Here is a 15,046-nt window from a genome sequence, read left to right on the forward strand (position 1 = left end):
GTTGCAATTTTTGCTGCTGCTATCACTTGATTAATCTTACAACCATCTTTTATTCGAGCATCAATAATGTCAGAGAGTTTGTTCTCTTTCACTGCAAGCGTAAAATATGTTGAGAGAGTCCTATTTGCTTGAGATCGCACAAAAGAAATAGATTTCTCTCCGGTGATTAGCTCCGCTAGCACGACTCCGAAGCTATACACATCACTTTTTTCTGTGAATTGGCTCGATTGGAAATACTCTGGATCCATATATCCCACCGTGCCTGAAACAACTGTCGTGAGGTGGGTATGATCCACGGTCACTGTTCTTGAAGTGCCAAAATCAGACACTTTGGCTCGATATTTCTCATCTAACATTATGTTTGTAGATTTGATGTCTCTATGATAGATTGGAGATGATGCAGCTGAGTGCAAGTAAGATAGAGCTCCAGCAATATCTAAAGCAATGCGAAGACGCACTTCCCAAGTAGTCATCGTGTAATCATCAGAATCATCATGAAGATGCTCAAAAAGATTACCATTAGGAATGAATTCGTAGACGAGAATAGGGACATCTGTCTCAAGGCAACACCCCAAGAGTTTTACGATGTTCCTGTGATTGATTTGTGAGAGAATGACAACCTCGTTGATGAACTCTTCTAGTTTGTCTTCGTCAACAACTTTGGATTTCTTCACTGCTACGATTCTGCCGTCGGCAAGCATTCCCTTGTACACTGTACCTTGACCTCCTTCGCCTAGTATTCTGTTTAAGCTAAAGTTTTCGGTGGCTTTTTCCAACTCTTTTGAGTTGAACACTCTTGTATTGTCGACGTTGCCTTCGGTTGAAATCAATTGTTGTTGCAACAATAAACCCCCATTACGCTTAAAGAATTTCTTCTTTCGGTTTAACCTCCTTTGTCTTCTAATAAATTTGTATAACAAATATATTCCACCAACGAAGATCAATGAGCCGAAACTCGTGCCAATCCCTACAAGTCCACAAAAGAAAAATGAATTACAATATACTAATCACTATTATTATATAAAAAAAACCTTCAGATGTATGCGAAAGTAGTTGAGATAGAAATTTGCATGATTTACCTATAGCAAGTGGTCGATTATTTGTGTTCGAACACCTATAACCTCCGTGCAAATTGACACACTTGCCTCCCGGACAGACGTGTTCTTCTCCAACAATGCCTTTTAGGCATTCATTAATATCTGTTTAAAAACAAAAATAAATGAAAATGTTATTAAACAGTGATCGCACTTGATATAGAAAACTAGGATAAGAATATAGATCTATAAGCACAATAACTTAATTAATTATATACCTTTGCATTCGCCAGGTACATATGGGTTGCCTTCGTAACCACGAGAGGAAGAACATGTTGCATAGGCATAGCTTGAAAATATAGAGTCGCAAAGGCAACCTATTCCGTATTCCTGACCGTAATATTTTCGAATTTGGTACTGGTCTACACTTACGCATCCCAGAGAGCCTATGAACGACGAATGATTTGCCGTATGGATGAACCATCGTAGGTCAACCGTAACATATCCTTTAGCATAAAGGCTCTGCGGGTCAGATCCATTTGACAAAAAGTATTCCTGGTCAGTTAAGAATGCCACTTTGCATCCCCTCGATAGCGTGTTGTTATCATCTATTTCCACACCAACAATCTGTTGATACATATCGGGCATGCTTGCCTTGCAGCATCCAATACCGAGGCAGCTTGTATCATTCATAATGGAGATTTTATTACAAAACTCGGACCCGCGATACTCGCGATTCCTATTATTACAGTAGACTCCCGCGAGATAATCATTTATCGGCATATGTTGTTTTGTGCTGCAAGTAGACTGGCACCCCACAATGCTTGGCTCGACATTTGTCAACGATGCCGTGTTGTTGCAGCCAACCGCTATGAGCACATTATTATCGCCAACGTAAAAAGGGTAACCTGTCAAATTCAAAAGTGATCCAATGCCAAGCTCTTCTCCGCCACTTGAGCATCCCTTTGAAGTTATAGGGTTTTTTACGCGAATTGATCCGTACCCTAAATCAGAGAAGTGGCGAGACATATCCGAAAAAGAGATACTCACAACTTCCTTGTTAATTATGGAAAGAAAAGGAACAGAGTTGTTAACACATATAATTTCGTACCATTTCTCGAGATAGCAACCCTTTCCGATTCCAAATGGGTAGGGGATGTTGACTCTTCCACATTCCTCAGGACAAGAGCGAACAACGGTGAGATCGAGGATGAGCAGGAGATACAAGAGCATCAAAAGGGAGCAACTATTTTTAGAGCTCATGTCTACGATCTGCTCAAGAAAAAAACTAAAAGCAGAGACGGGTTTTGTAATGAAGAGCAGAGGAGAAAGGTTGTGTTTAATTAGTTGCCTAGTTGGTCACAGCAATAAGTAGTCTTCTTCGTCTTTGAATTTTCGCTTCTTTGTTTTACGCTCAAATCAATAGTCTTATTTTTGTAGGCCTACTGAAAGCATGTCAGTGACGTGCATCCTCCATGTTTGAATTTCAGTATTTGATTCGCCTCCGTTAATTTACGAGAAAAGAAAAATATACATTAAGATTCTTGCATGCTATTGCAAGATATTTTCGGGAACATTGACTGGTTTAGGTCGCGAGGTTGAAAACGTGGATATAGCTGTCACAATCCATTATGGATAAAAACGTGGCTGATAAAATGTAGGAACCATAGGAAATTAAAAGTCTTTTTTTTGTCAGGTTATGAAAAGTTTAGTTAAGATATTTGTATGAGTAAAATGTTTTTCAATGATTTTTTTTTTTTTGGTAGTAATATTTTTCAATGATTAGTATATGCTTTGGACATGAATACATACTGACATAATACATATGTGAGAACCATGTGCAGCGAACAAAAACTTGTGAAATATACGTTAATTCTCTAGTAATTATTGCCAAAAAATAAAAAAAATTATACGATCAAAATATGAATCTATTCATTCAAGACAAATCGAGAGATTAAGATCACACGTTTAGTGTTTTCAATTAAGTTATTCTCAGTTTTCAGTCAAAACAAGGATGCATATAATGTACCAAGGACTTTTTTTTGTTTCAATATAATTTAACATTCATTATAAAAATATATATATATAAGTACTCTTACGTTTTCTGTTCGGAAGTCTATAATACAGAGTGGATTATACAAACGAGATCTATCACTATACACCTGACAACATTTATAGAAATAATTATAACAAACAAAAAACAACTGAACGTAAAAGCAGAGACTATACAGTCATCTGCGAGGTTGGGGTTTTACGTGTCTGACAAGAAAACAATGGTTCAACATCTGACCACGATGAAGATGATGCAGCAACGTTGTGTTGCGACGCTGGTGCGGTAAAATTCACGTTTTTCCCTGATGCTACCCGTATTTTCAATTCCAAGGCTTCTTCCTCTTTCTGATCTTCCTCGTTTTCACTAACATACACAAGTGGTTGCATGTCTCGAGGAGACGAACGAATCATTTCCAATTCCATAGACACTTGCCTCATGCTTGGTCGTTTTTTCCTCTTCAGATTCAGACACCTTCTTGCAACTTGTGCTACCGCCATGACTTGCTCCAGCTTGCAGTCATCTCTTATTCGGGCATCGATGATATCTACGACTTTGTTTTCCTTCACTGAAATATTGAAATAAGTTGCCAGTGTTCTGTTTTCTTGAGGTCGGGTGAAAGAAATTGGTTTTTCTCCTGTGATGAGCTCCACCAACACAACTCCGAAGCTGTAGACATCACTCTTATCAGTGAATTGACTTGACTGAAAATATTTGGGATCTAGATATCCCGCAGTACCTGAAACAAGTGTTGTAAGATGGGTATGATCCTCAGTTACGGTTCTTGAAGTACCAAAATCGGACACCTTAACTCGATATTTCTCGTCCAACATTATGTTTGTAGATTTGATGTCTCTGTGATAAATGGGAGCCGATGCGGCTGAGTGTAGGTATGAAAGAGCTCCTGCAATCTCTATAGCCATACGCAAACGCACTTCCCAAGTGGCCATCGTGTAATCAGATGATTCGTCATGGAGATGCTCGAAAAGATTCCCATTGGAAATAAACTCGTACACTAGAAGAGGCACTTCCGTCTCAAGGCAACATCCTAAGAGCTTCACGATGTTTCTGTGGTTGATATGCGAAAGAATGACGACCTCGTTTATGAATTCTCCTAACTTGTCTTCGTCCACGACTGTAGATTTTTTTACTGCCACAATGCTACCATCGACTAACATACCCTTGTACACTGTACCTTGACCACCTTGTCCAAGAACTCTGTTTTCACTGAAGTTTTCGGTAGCTTTCTCCAGCTCCCTCGAAGTAAATACTTTTGTCCTCTCCACGGTGTCTTCCGTTGAGGTTAGCTGTTGTTGCAACAATAGACCTCCATTACGTCTGAAGAAATTCTTTTTGCGATTGATGCGCTTTCGCCTTCTAATAAACATGTATAACCACACACATCCTCCAAGTAACATCAACACGCCTACAACAATAAGGAGTACCCCGACTGCAAATCACATAAGAAGAGTTAAAAAAATCACCCGAGATTAGTAAATAACAATATATATTATTAAATAACTGCAGTGACCTACATATATTAAGCGAAGCTAGACCAAAACGATAGTAGTGGCAACGATGGCCTCCTTTGGAATTCTCACAAGGGTATCCCCCACAGTATATAGGATCCCCTTCACTATTGTACTCTTTGCATTCGTTGATATCTAAATAAGTATAAATAACAAAATTAAAGAGATGCAATCTTAGTTATATAATTTGAAAAAAGGGAACAGGGGAAACAAAAAAGATGAACATTAATGTTAGATCATGACAAAAGAAAAGTTCCTTAATTACCTTTGCATCCATCCAAGAGGTAGGGATTACCTCTATAACCCTCTGTGCACCAACAACTTGCATAAATGATACCAAAGTCAGTTTTATTGTGGCATGTGCAGCTTGTATTTTGAGAGGATAAAACTTCGCCAGTGTACTGTAACTTATTCTGGCTGCAGCCTAAGGAGGTAATGAGTGAAGCATTCGTAGTTCGGAAGGACCATTCAACCTCTAAGGAAGCATACTGTTTAGCATGTAACCACTGCGAATTTCGCTGGCCGGTCGAATTCAAAAGCAATCCAAATGCTTGTTTATTGCTGGAAGTAACAGGGCTTTTGATGTGAAGTGACGCATGTGACACGGACATATCATAATATTGTCTAGGGAGAGAGATTTCTACAACCTCTTTGCTGCTAACAGAAAGGAATGGAATCTCCTCTCCGGAAACAGTTTTGCATTCAATCTCGTAGCCTTTGTCGAGGTAGCAACCCTTTTCGATTCCAAATGGGTACGGGATCTCGATTTCTCCACAGTAGTTTTTACAATATTCCAAAGAAGTGAGAGCAGCTGAATCAAAGATCAACAAAAGTAGCATAGAGAAGAGAATCAAAAGAGAACAACTTTTACTAGAGCTCATGTTTATGTTTGTGAACTGCTCAAGAAAAATTTTCTTCGTATTACTTACTATTTGTAAGGTAAATAGTTGCGTTTTGCCAAATATATATCTCCCAATTAATCAAATAAGTTGTAAGGTGTAGAAAGTTACACGCCATAAACACAACATAGAGAACATAGAAACAAGCCATAACACCCTAGTTTTTTTCCTTACCTAAATCGACCCAGCCTTTATTTTGGTTAGGTTTACGTACGTAGAACATAGAAGAAACATGTCACATGAGTGAGTACCTTTGAATCTCACCCCATTATTGTACTAGTGCCTAGTGGAAGTGTGCCCAAAAGTCTCCGGAGATAGAAATGCCCACAAGTTGAATTTGCATTTCTCATCTGTTTTTGCGGTGTTAACATAACAAAATACACTTCTATTACACTATAGATAAAAATTGGCTCAGCTTGCCTCGGCTAGCACGACCGACTGCACGAGTATGTCACAAAATCTTCTAAATGGGCAAATCAAAATCTAATCCTAAATGAACATGTGGCTAGAAGATGATCCAAAAACCTTTTTGATAAAATCGTTTTCACCTGTCATTACCAATGTGCCTAGGATTATAATTAAAAATAGCTGCTGACATATTCATATGTCTCTATAACATTAATAACTAAAGTTAAATTGCTAATTGCATGAATATGAATAATCGGGTTGATCATCTCTTGACCCCTCGGAAAGTGTTTTAGAGGTGTCAATTTTGAAGAGGGGTCCGGTTCATTCAGTGAAGCCAAAAAAAGTAAGCAAAGCTCCCCTCCTTGTTTTTTTTTTGACGGACATTTATAATCTCTTCTATATAAATTGGGCACTTTTTTCACCAGTTTACGCCAGAGTCACGGAGAGAGAGAGAGAGAGCTATGGCGGAGGAGCACTTTGACGTTCTGACTAAATCCGGTGAGAAGACCGGTGTGTCCAAACCCAGGCATGTTTACTGTTCATGTAATTTCCCTTTCTTGTTTTCCATGGAAAGTGCCCAGAAGTCGGATTCGTGCATTCAGATATGATTTGGATTGAATCAAACTCTTGTTTTTACATTGAAATTTTAAGTCTTTGTTAGAAAGAGTCGGCCTTTTTTTTTTAGGTCAGTCTGAGTAATTTCACAATCCGATTTTGGGTATTAAGCCGACGCTGATGATATTTGGGACTGTGTTCTTTGATCAATGCCCTTTCGTTGTTAACCTCAGTTCTTCCTTGTAGGGGAGCGATTCACCGAGACGGAGATTACCATCGTGCAGTTCATGTCTGGATCTTTGTGGAGAGCACTCAAGAACTACTTCTCCAACTCAGAGCTGATGACAAAGATTCATGGCCTGGTCAATGGGACATTTCAAGTGCTGGCCATATTACAGCTGGTGATCCATCACTTATATCGGCCCAGTAAGTAAAGCTGATTCTGCATTCTGCTTCTACTTCTTCTATCCTTTTCACTAAAGTTGGCTGTCCCAATTGTGTAGGCGAGAGCTCCAGGAAGAGCTAGGTGTTAAACTCCCAAAGGATGCATTTGAAAAGATTTTCGTCTTTCTCCAAGAATGGTGTGTAGTGTACATTCGATTTCTTGGCCTATGTCTCTCTGTCTTTTAAATCTTTTGTTTCAAGACTCGGTTTGTTGTTGAAAGTGATTAGCGTGATTGATATGCGCTGTGACTTTTTACTCTTGAGTTTCACGGAGATCCTTATCAGACAATGTGTTGCTTTTCTTTTGTGTGCTTTTACAGTGTCACAGACGGTGGGAAATTCATAAATAATGAGTTCAATGATGTGTATCTTGTTACAATTCTGCATCCAATTCCATTAGAAGCCTTTACACTTCAAGTAAGAATTTTTCTTCTCCGGCACTGTAAGTTTAAGTACTATACGCTACTTAAACTGTCCAATCTCCTTTTTCTGGTTTATATTAGGTAGAGGAAGTCTCTGCTGTAAAATACATACCTTACGAGGAGTACAGAAACGTTCTGGCTAAGGAAGATCCTGCTTATGTGCCATATGATGTAAATGGAGAGTATGGAAAACTGTTTGACATAATCAGACAGAGGTACATTATCACTTATTGGTCTTTTCCAAGTTTTTTCTTTTTCATTTTTGCTCATCTCTGATATATTCCATGATATAGAAGAAAACATAATAAGATTTTTGTGTGACATATCCATTGCTAAGCTACTGGTTTTATATGGAAATGTCTATCTTACATAGAGTGTTTCTTTTGAGTTTGCTGAAGGTGCCAAGTGAACAATGAGGCGCGTAGTTTATCTCTGCAAAAGCAACTTCAGAGATACTCTCCTGTCACCCTCGAAGCAAAGGTATTAATTTGTCACATATGTTATTGTGACTTCTTTGTTTCATATTACCAAATAAATTGTATTGTTTCAGTCCATGAATTTTTTTTGCATTTTGACACTTTTCATTTATATGCAGTTGACAGAACTCTCTGAAGCAGATCAGAAAGCGTTGGGGCTGATTGTGAAGGCTGCAAAAATTATGGACGATATATTTTATGAGCAGGTTGTGTGGATCTGTAATCCGAATTTTCTTTTCTTTGTTTGGCTGTGGGAATGAAATCTCATGATTGATCTTAAACTAAATTTGATAACTTATCCTTAACCAGGTTTGGAACAGCAATCCAGCTCTAAGAGATTGGCTGAAGGATCATGCCGATGCATCAGAACTGGACAAATTGAAATGGGAATACTTCCTGATCAACAAAAGTCCATGGTGATTATTATCAAACTGGCTTTGTTCTAACATCTAAATTCTTGGAAAGGGTTGGGATTCATCAACGGAACTTGTGCAGAATTTAGTAATTTGTTAATTAAAAGTTGCAAAAGATGTTGTCCTGACAACATATTGTATCTTGTGTGTCAACGTCATTACGATTAGGAGAGAACAGTCCAAGAAATTGATGTTTCGTTTATTATTTGCAGGTCGTCTCTTGATGAAAATGAAGCATTCTTGAGTACAGCAGATTCAGCTGTTAAGTTGCTTCCTGAAGCAACAAAATCCATTGCTGGCTGGAAGGGTCTTGAATATAGAGCAGCCTTTCCAGTGACTAAACCACCTGGTTCAAATTTCTATCCTCCCGATATGGATAAAACGGTAGACATATTTAATGTTTCTTTTCCATTTTTTCGTCTGATTCCATACCCGTTGTAAGAAATGTGTTTCCTATATCTATAGGAGTTCACCTTATGGCTCAATGGTCTTACGGAAGAGCAAAAGCATGCTGCAACAGGATTTTTTAGTGTTATAAGAAGGCGAAGTGAAGCTAATCTAGATGCTCCTCTAGCTGATCATCTTGCCAGCAGCACAAAGAAGAAACCAGACTCTAATTCCGATCTATATAGTATTCCTTATTCAGAAATTTACCGACCTTTCCTTACGAAAGCTTCTGAACTTTTGCACAAAGCTGGGGGCTTGGTCAGTTCGCAAAGGTATATTCCATACAGTTTCTTACTTTTACCATATAAAATGTATTATCCCGTTCGAGTGGCTTAGTATATATTGAAGTTCTTAACTACTATGATTTCCCATAGTTTGAAGAAGCTGCTGCACAGCAAAGCTGAAGCCTTCCTTTCAAATGAATACTATGAGTCAGACATCGCATGGATGGACTTGGTAACTCTCTCTGTCTATTTTAATAGCCCACAATTTCGCGTTACAATTATTATCAGTCTTGCACTATGATATTGAGTCTCTTTGCTTCGTCTTATCATACTTTGTAGGATTCAAAGTTGGATATCACCATAGGTCCATATGAGACGTACGAGGATGAAATCTTTGGGTACAAGGTAAGAATTTACATAACTTGTGCTTTTGCAGTGATGTTCTTATGTTGATGCTCGCAATCCTCAGCTTTTCACTTGTACATTAACTTTCATGAAATGCCACTCTATTTTACCATTTAGTTTCAAATATGATTGGTTCGTTGCATTCTATTTCTCTCTAATCTGTATCTGTTTTTCATCTAAGGCTACCTTTGAAACCTTCATCGGTATTCGAGATGATAAAGCCACAGCTGATCTGAAACTCTTTGGTGACAATCTCAAGGTACTGTTCTTTTCGCAGCTGCGTCAATCAAAGTTGCATTTGTTCACGTTTTCTATTTTCTTTTTCTAATATCGTTTTCTTTTTCTACTTCTCGGTAGCTTTTGGAAGATAATCTCCCACTTGACAGTGTATACAAATCAAAAGATGTATCCGCTGCTCCTATTCGGGTCATCCAGTTGATTTACAATTCCGGAGTAAGTTCCCCTCAGCATCCATCTGAGAGCGGGAAGGGAAAGAAATGTATTGCATTTATTCATGGTTCACTTGTTTCTTGATTGTGACAGGATGTGAGGGGTCCTCAGACAGTTGCTTACAATTTGCCAAACGATGAGAAAATTGTGAAAGATAGAGGAACATCAATGGTTATGTTGAAAAACGTCCAAGAAGCAAAGTAGTGTTCCTTCTTCCTCCATATTTCTTCTGTAAACGGTGACACAATTACGTCTAACGCACGCCTTTGTCTTTTCCAGGTTTGAACATATTCTCAAGCCTATAGCTGAAATCACAATCAGCAAGGAACAGCGAGGATTAGTTGATTTTGATTCTTTCTTCACTCACACCATCTGCCATGAATGCTGCCATGGCATTGGTCCTCATACCATAACACTTCCTGATGGCCAAACGTCTACAGTGAGAAAGGTCTTACTTCTTTCTGCAAGAATCCAGACATCTAATTAGAGTCTTTTGTTCTGCAATCACTTACCAGCCACGAAACAACTTGAATTTTTACCTTTTCATTGCCCTCGTCTTTTCCTTTGATCTAGGAACTGCTAGAAGTCCATTCTGCAATGGAAGAAGCAAAGGCGGATATAGTTGGTCTTTGGGCACTGAATTTTCTCATCACCAAGGTCAGTGATCAACTTGACTAGTAAATTTGTTCATCTAGTTTCAATTTCCAAAACCTTGATTCATCTCAGAGTCATATTCTCTGGAATCCGTTGTCTACTCGATTGATCCAAAGTGTCTCCGTTTTGTGATACAACAGGGATTGCTTTCCAAGAGTATGGTGGAGAGTATGTATGTTTCTTTCCTAGCTGGATGCTTTAGATCCATCCGGTTTGGTCTCACAGAAGCTCATGGGTAATGAATGATATAGAAAAATCTCTGCCTTAGATAATCCACACTCTATATGTATAGTTCCTTACATTATTATTATCTCTATTGGCTTCAGGAAAGGGCAAGCATTGCAATTCAATTGGTTGTATGAGAAAGGAGCCTTTGTTTTCCACAAGGACTCGACCTTCTCCGTTGATTTCGATAAGGTATCCCATCCAAGTTCTTGTTTCTTCCATGAAGAACTTTCTGATTCGTCATATCGAAACACTCCTGAATCTTTTTTGTTTCTCTCCGCAATTAAAGGTCGAAGGTGCGGTTGAGAGTCTGAGCCATGAGATACTAACCATTCAAGGAAAAGGTGACAAAAACGCAGCAACATTGCTTCTAGATAAGTACTGCACCGTCACCGGACCGTTGAAAACAGCTCTGGAGAATCTCGAAAGCGTAAAGGTACAATATCTCATCTTGAAAAAGCACAAAAAAGAGTTGAGATTTTCCACATGAATGATAGAATGATGTGCGTTCCATGGTTTGTTTTTGTGTGTTTAGGTACCAGTGGATATATCTCCAACATTTCCATTAGCAGATGCATTGCTTAACTGAGAGAGTTGTCTCAAGCAATGATATTTCAGTTGCAGCTGAGATTGTGGTTCTACAAATAAAAGAACTCAGATGATTCATTTGAATGGTGTGTTGTGTTCTTATAAGTTACAATTCTTAAACTAAGTTCTTTTTCTCATAACAGTTGGTCTCCCTTAAGTCCATTTTGTAATATTTTACATTCAAATGGAACAAAATTTGCTACATCTACACGACAAGGCGGCCACAGGATTCTTTCTTTCTTTCTCCTGAGTTTGTTTTGTATAGCTTTGGGGGCTGAACTGGAAATTGGATGTAGCCCCATATCAGGAGGTACATTTATCTTCTTGTCGGATTCAACTATTAGTTGCGCCGTGATAATAAAGGCCAGGGTGATTTGAAAACTCCAATGGATACCCAGTAAGTTAATAGTGTCTCTCTACTAAATGAAGTTTTGATTGTAAAGATCTGGTTTACATTTTTGTTATGCTAACTACAAACATCTTATTTCTTCTTTTGAATTCAGCTTGAGAGCAAAATGGCATACGCAAAGTAGTAGTGACCGTGTGCAGAAGAAACCGATAGGATCTTTGTCTGATGATGCAAACGCTTTGCTTCGTCCAGCGAAAGTTAAAGGCGTTANAACCATTCAAGGAAAAGGTGACAAAAACGCAGCAACATTGCTTCTAGATAAGTACTGCACCGTCACCGGACCGTTGAAAACAGCTCTGGAGAATCTCGAAAGCGTAAAGGTACAATATCTCATCTTGAAAAAGCACAAAAAAGAGTTGAGATTTTCCACATGAATGATAGAATGATGTGCGTTCCATGGTTTGTTTTTGTGTGTTTAGGTACCAGTGGATATATCTCCAACATTTCCATTAGCAGATGCATTGCTTAACTGAGAGAGTTGTCTCAAGCAATGATATTTCAGTTGCAGCTGAGATTGTGGTTCTACAAATAAAAGAACTCAGATGATTCATTTGAATGGTGTGTTGTGTTCTTATAAGTTACAATTCTTAAACTAAGTTCTTTTTCTCATAACAGTTGGTCTCCCTTAAGTCCATTTTGTAATATTTTACATTCAAATGGAACAAAATTTGCTACATCTACACGACAAGGCGGCCACAGGATTCTTTCTTTCTTTCTCCTGAGTTTGTTTTGTATAGCTTTGGGGGCTGAACTGGAAATTGGATGCAGCCCCATATCAGGAGGTACATTTATCTTCTTATCGGATTCAACTATTAGTTGCTCCGTGATAATAAAGGCCAGGGTGATTTGAAAACTCCAATGGATACCCAGTAAGTTAATAGTGTCTCTCTACTAAATGAAGTTTTGATTGTAAAGATCTGGTTTACATTTTTGTTATGCTAACTACAAACATCTTATTTCTTCTTTTGAATTCAGCTCGAGAGCAAAATGGCATACGCAAAGTAGTAGTGACCGTGTGCAGAAGAAACCGATAGGATGTTTGTCTGATGATGCAAACGCTTTGCTTCGTCCAGCGAAAGTTAAAGGCGTTAAACCTAAAACATAGGCGTTGATAGCTTTTACTGCTATAGCACACGAATGTAAACAACAGAAAAAGAGAACAGAGACAACCAGCAATGAATAATTTTTCTATTTTTTATTAGTAGAGAGACACTATTAACTTACTGTTTGTGGAAACTTTGAACCCACAAATGACACTTCGAACCTAAATTAGTAACATATTTTAATTTTGTCTACTCAAATCGTCGATAGATATGCTTCAACAATTGTAACGGTAGATTTTTATGGCGGTAAACTTTTTAGCATTGTAATTTTTGAAATATCGTTTACGTGAGAAACAAACCTCCAAAATTGTTTGTTTTTCTTACCAAAAAAATAAATAAATTGTTTGTTTTCTCAGAAGACATTATGAGAACATGTAGGTGTAGTTGATTCACGTATTTTATATGATTGAAATATCTGAATCTGAAGATCCAAGATATACAACGTATCCTCAATTCGTTGTAAGGAACTAGTCATTTTCCTAATCTTGATGTGTATTTTGTGTGTGTTTTGGGTGTTTGGGGGTGTAATTTATAGGATTGTTGGTATATATCTAATTATTGAAAGGAATAACTAACTAGTAAGAAGAAAGATATAATGATGAATTTTGAAGTTTTAGATAGAATATGGCTAATATTAGTAAAATCATATCCTCTCTCATCACTTATCCACATAAAATTCTAAACCAAAGTAAACAACAAAAACAAATATATCAGCAATTAATGAATTAATTCTTGCAACTTCAGCTTGTGTAATATTCTCTAGATTAAAAAAAGAAAAACATAAAATATGATATTATTTAAAATAAAGACTTAATAAAGAATCAAATCTAATTAGGATAATATGGTGCTGAAACTGGTCAATATATTGTTGGATACTAGACAAATACTTTTAAAAATTATACAAATATCATTTTTTATACTTATTACAATGGAGAAAATATATAACTAGAATTTAACATATAAGAAGATATACAATTTTTTTAATGTAAATAGATATTCAAAATAAAAATAAGAAGAAAAAAACATAAGTAAAATACAAGAGTGGGTTTAGGGGTGGTTCATGAAGTTCATAATATGTACATAAGGTTTGATATGTCCGGAGTTCCAAACAATGATATGTACTTATCTTTGAATCTATATGGCCCTCTTTTGATTTTTTTTTCTTTGGTAGGGGGCGAACGACCTCTAGCAGTGAGCATGAGTTGGTCGTCAGCATTGTTTTTGTTAAACACCAAATTCCTCCATTCTACGAAATCCCTAAAATTTTTGATCGCGGGCCCATCTTTTTGAAGCATGTAACTCAAATATATCTTGTATCCCATTTGGTTCAAAGTTTCGATGGTGCCAATAAAATCTTTGTCAGACATTATCACAAAGATTGGGGTCGGTGGTTCATGTATCATAGCGTAATGAAGGAGATCTTCCTTCATTTCTAGATCGACCACATCCCGCATCTCTTCTTCTCCATCTTCAAGATCTGGAACAAAAAACAGAAGGTAAAGATTGTTAAAATAGAATTGTAGAGTGTTACAAATGGGAATGGTTCCAGAAGTGTTACAACTCGGATCTAACTGTGAAGCTAAAGCAAAGAAAAGACATTAAAGACTACTGGATCATTCTTTGTGACAAGGATGAACATAGAAGCAATGGGGGAGGAATGGCGGTTGATTACTACCCTGAGGACAAGGTAGCTTTAAAAGGGTGAGTAAGGATATGTGTGGAAGTATTAAGCGAGTTGAACTTCTCTTATTAGAGAAGACACTATCAGCAATAATGAATTGGGTAAATGTCATGAAAACCCACTTTGAGTGTGAGTTCTATCACAAAAACCCACTTTCCACTCATGTTATACTTTTCCAAGTTTTTTGCTTATGTGTCCACTTTCCTTTTACATTTTTGCCCTTACTAACAACTTACCTCTCTTTCTCTCCTTCTTTTCTCTCTTTTTCTCTTCTTTTTTGTTGTTAACACTTTAACAAAGTAAAATATATTTATTTGTTATCATAAAACAAATTTTCTATTTATTTATATAAAATATGTTATGATTATATATTTTCTACATTTTAAGATACATATTGCTATATTTTTTATGAATTTTTAGATTATACAGTATCCATCAGTCGTTGAACATTTGTTCAATTATAAGTGGATAATCAATTGCAGTATTGTTAATAGATAGTTACTTGTGTTTATTCATACAAAATATACATACATAAATTTGGTTAGATCTTTATCCATAGCATATTATCCATAACACAACATAGACCAAATAAGTACAAAACCCTTTAATTCTAAATTTTAAATCCTAGAA

At 37.1% G+C, this 15,046-nt stretch overlaps 3 protein-coding genes across 6 annotated transcripts in view; 1 reads left to right on the forward strand and 2 right to left on the reverse strand.

The window, feature by feature from the left end:
• The window catches only part of LOC104703328 (wall-associated receptor kinase-like 10), a 4,004-nt gene extending 1,661 nt beyond the window's left edge, over positions 1-2,343 (reverse strand). Inside the window, exons 1-3 of the mRNA XM_010419334.2 lie at positions 1,313-2,343; positions 1,080-1,199; positions 263-967 (exon numbers count right to left, since the gene is read on the reverse strand). Of these exons, the coding sequence (XP_010417636.1) occupies positions 263-967; positions 1,080-1,199; positions 1,313-2,297 (1,810 nt within the window). The 5' untranslated portion in view covers positions 2,298-2,343. The remainder of the gene's footprint in view (positions 1-262; positions 968-1,079; positions 1,200-1,312) is intronic.
• On the reverse strand, positions 3,196-5,522 carry LOC104703329 (wall-associated receptor kinase-like 10). The gene is made up of 3 exons (XM_010419335.1): positions 4,879-5,522; positions 4,620-4,748; positions 3,196-4,534 (listed from the first exon to the last, which is right to left on the reverse strand). The coding sequence occupies exons 1-3, from the start codon at positions 5,492-5,494 to the stop codon at positions 3,258-3,260; spliced, it is 2,022 nt and encodes a 673-aa protein (XP_010417637.1). The 5' UTR covers positions 5,495-5,522; the 3' UTR covers positions 3,196-3,257.
• Positions 6,161-12,344, forward strand: LOC109124723 (nudix hydrolase 3). 4 transcript variants are annotated; one of them, XM_010419336.2, is made up of 22 exons: positions 6,161-6,263; positions 6,346-6,446; positions 6,722-6,901; positions 6,979-7,056; positions 7,240-7,336; positions 7,423-7,556; positions 7,740-7,821; positions 7,937-8,023; positions 8,127-8,233; positions 8,443-8,614; positions 8,696-8,949; positions 9,052-9,133; positions 9,241-9,306; positions 9,488-9,565; positions 9,664-9,759; positions 9,850-9,956; positions 10,036-10,204; positions 10,330-10,413; positions 10,551-10,645; positions 10,737-10,827; positions 10,925-11,071; positions 11,171-11,463. In XM_010419336.2, exons 2-22 carry the CDS (start codon positions 6,382-6,384, stop codon positions 11,222-11,224), a joined length of 2,325 nt encoding a protein of 774 aa, XP_010417638.1. In that variant the 5' UTR covers positions 6,161-6,263; positions 6,346-6,381; the 3' UTR covers positions 11,225-11,463. The 4 variants fall into 4 exon arrangements, with proteins under 4 accessions (XP_010417638.1, XP_019083551.1, XP_019083550.1 ...); XM_019228006.1 differs by lacking the exons at positions 6,161-6,263; positions 11,171-11,463 and adding exons at positions 11,891-11,952; positions 12,052-12,344 and having other exon boundaries at positions 6,295-6,446; positions 10,925-11,009; XM_019228005.1 differs by lacking the exons at positions 6,161-6,263; positions 11,171-11,463 and adding exons at positions 11,861-11,952; positions 12,052-12,344 and having other exon boundaries at positions 6,295-6,446; positions 10,925-10,979.

Source organism: Camelina sativa, chromosome 7 (genome assembly GCF_000633955.1).
Source record: "Camelina sativa cultivar DH55 chromosome 7, Cs, whole genome shotgun sequence".
Taxonomy (NCBI): domain Eukaryota; kingdom Viridiplantae; phylum Streptophyta; class Magnoliopsida; order Brassicales; family Brassicaceae; genus Camelina; species Camelina sativa.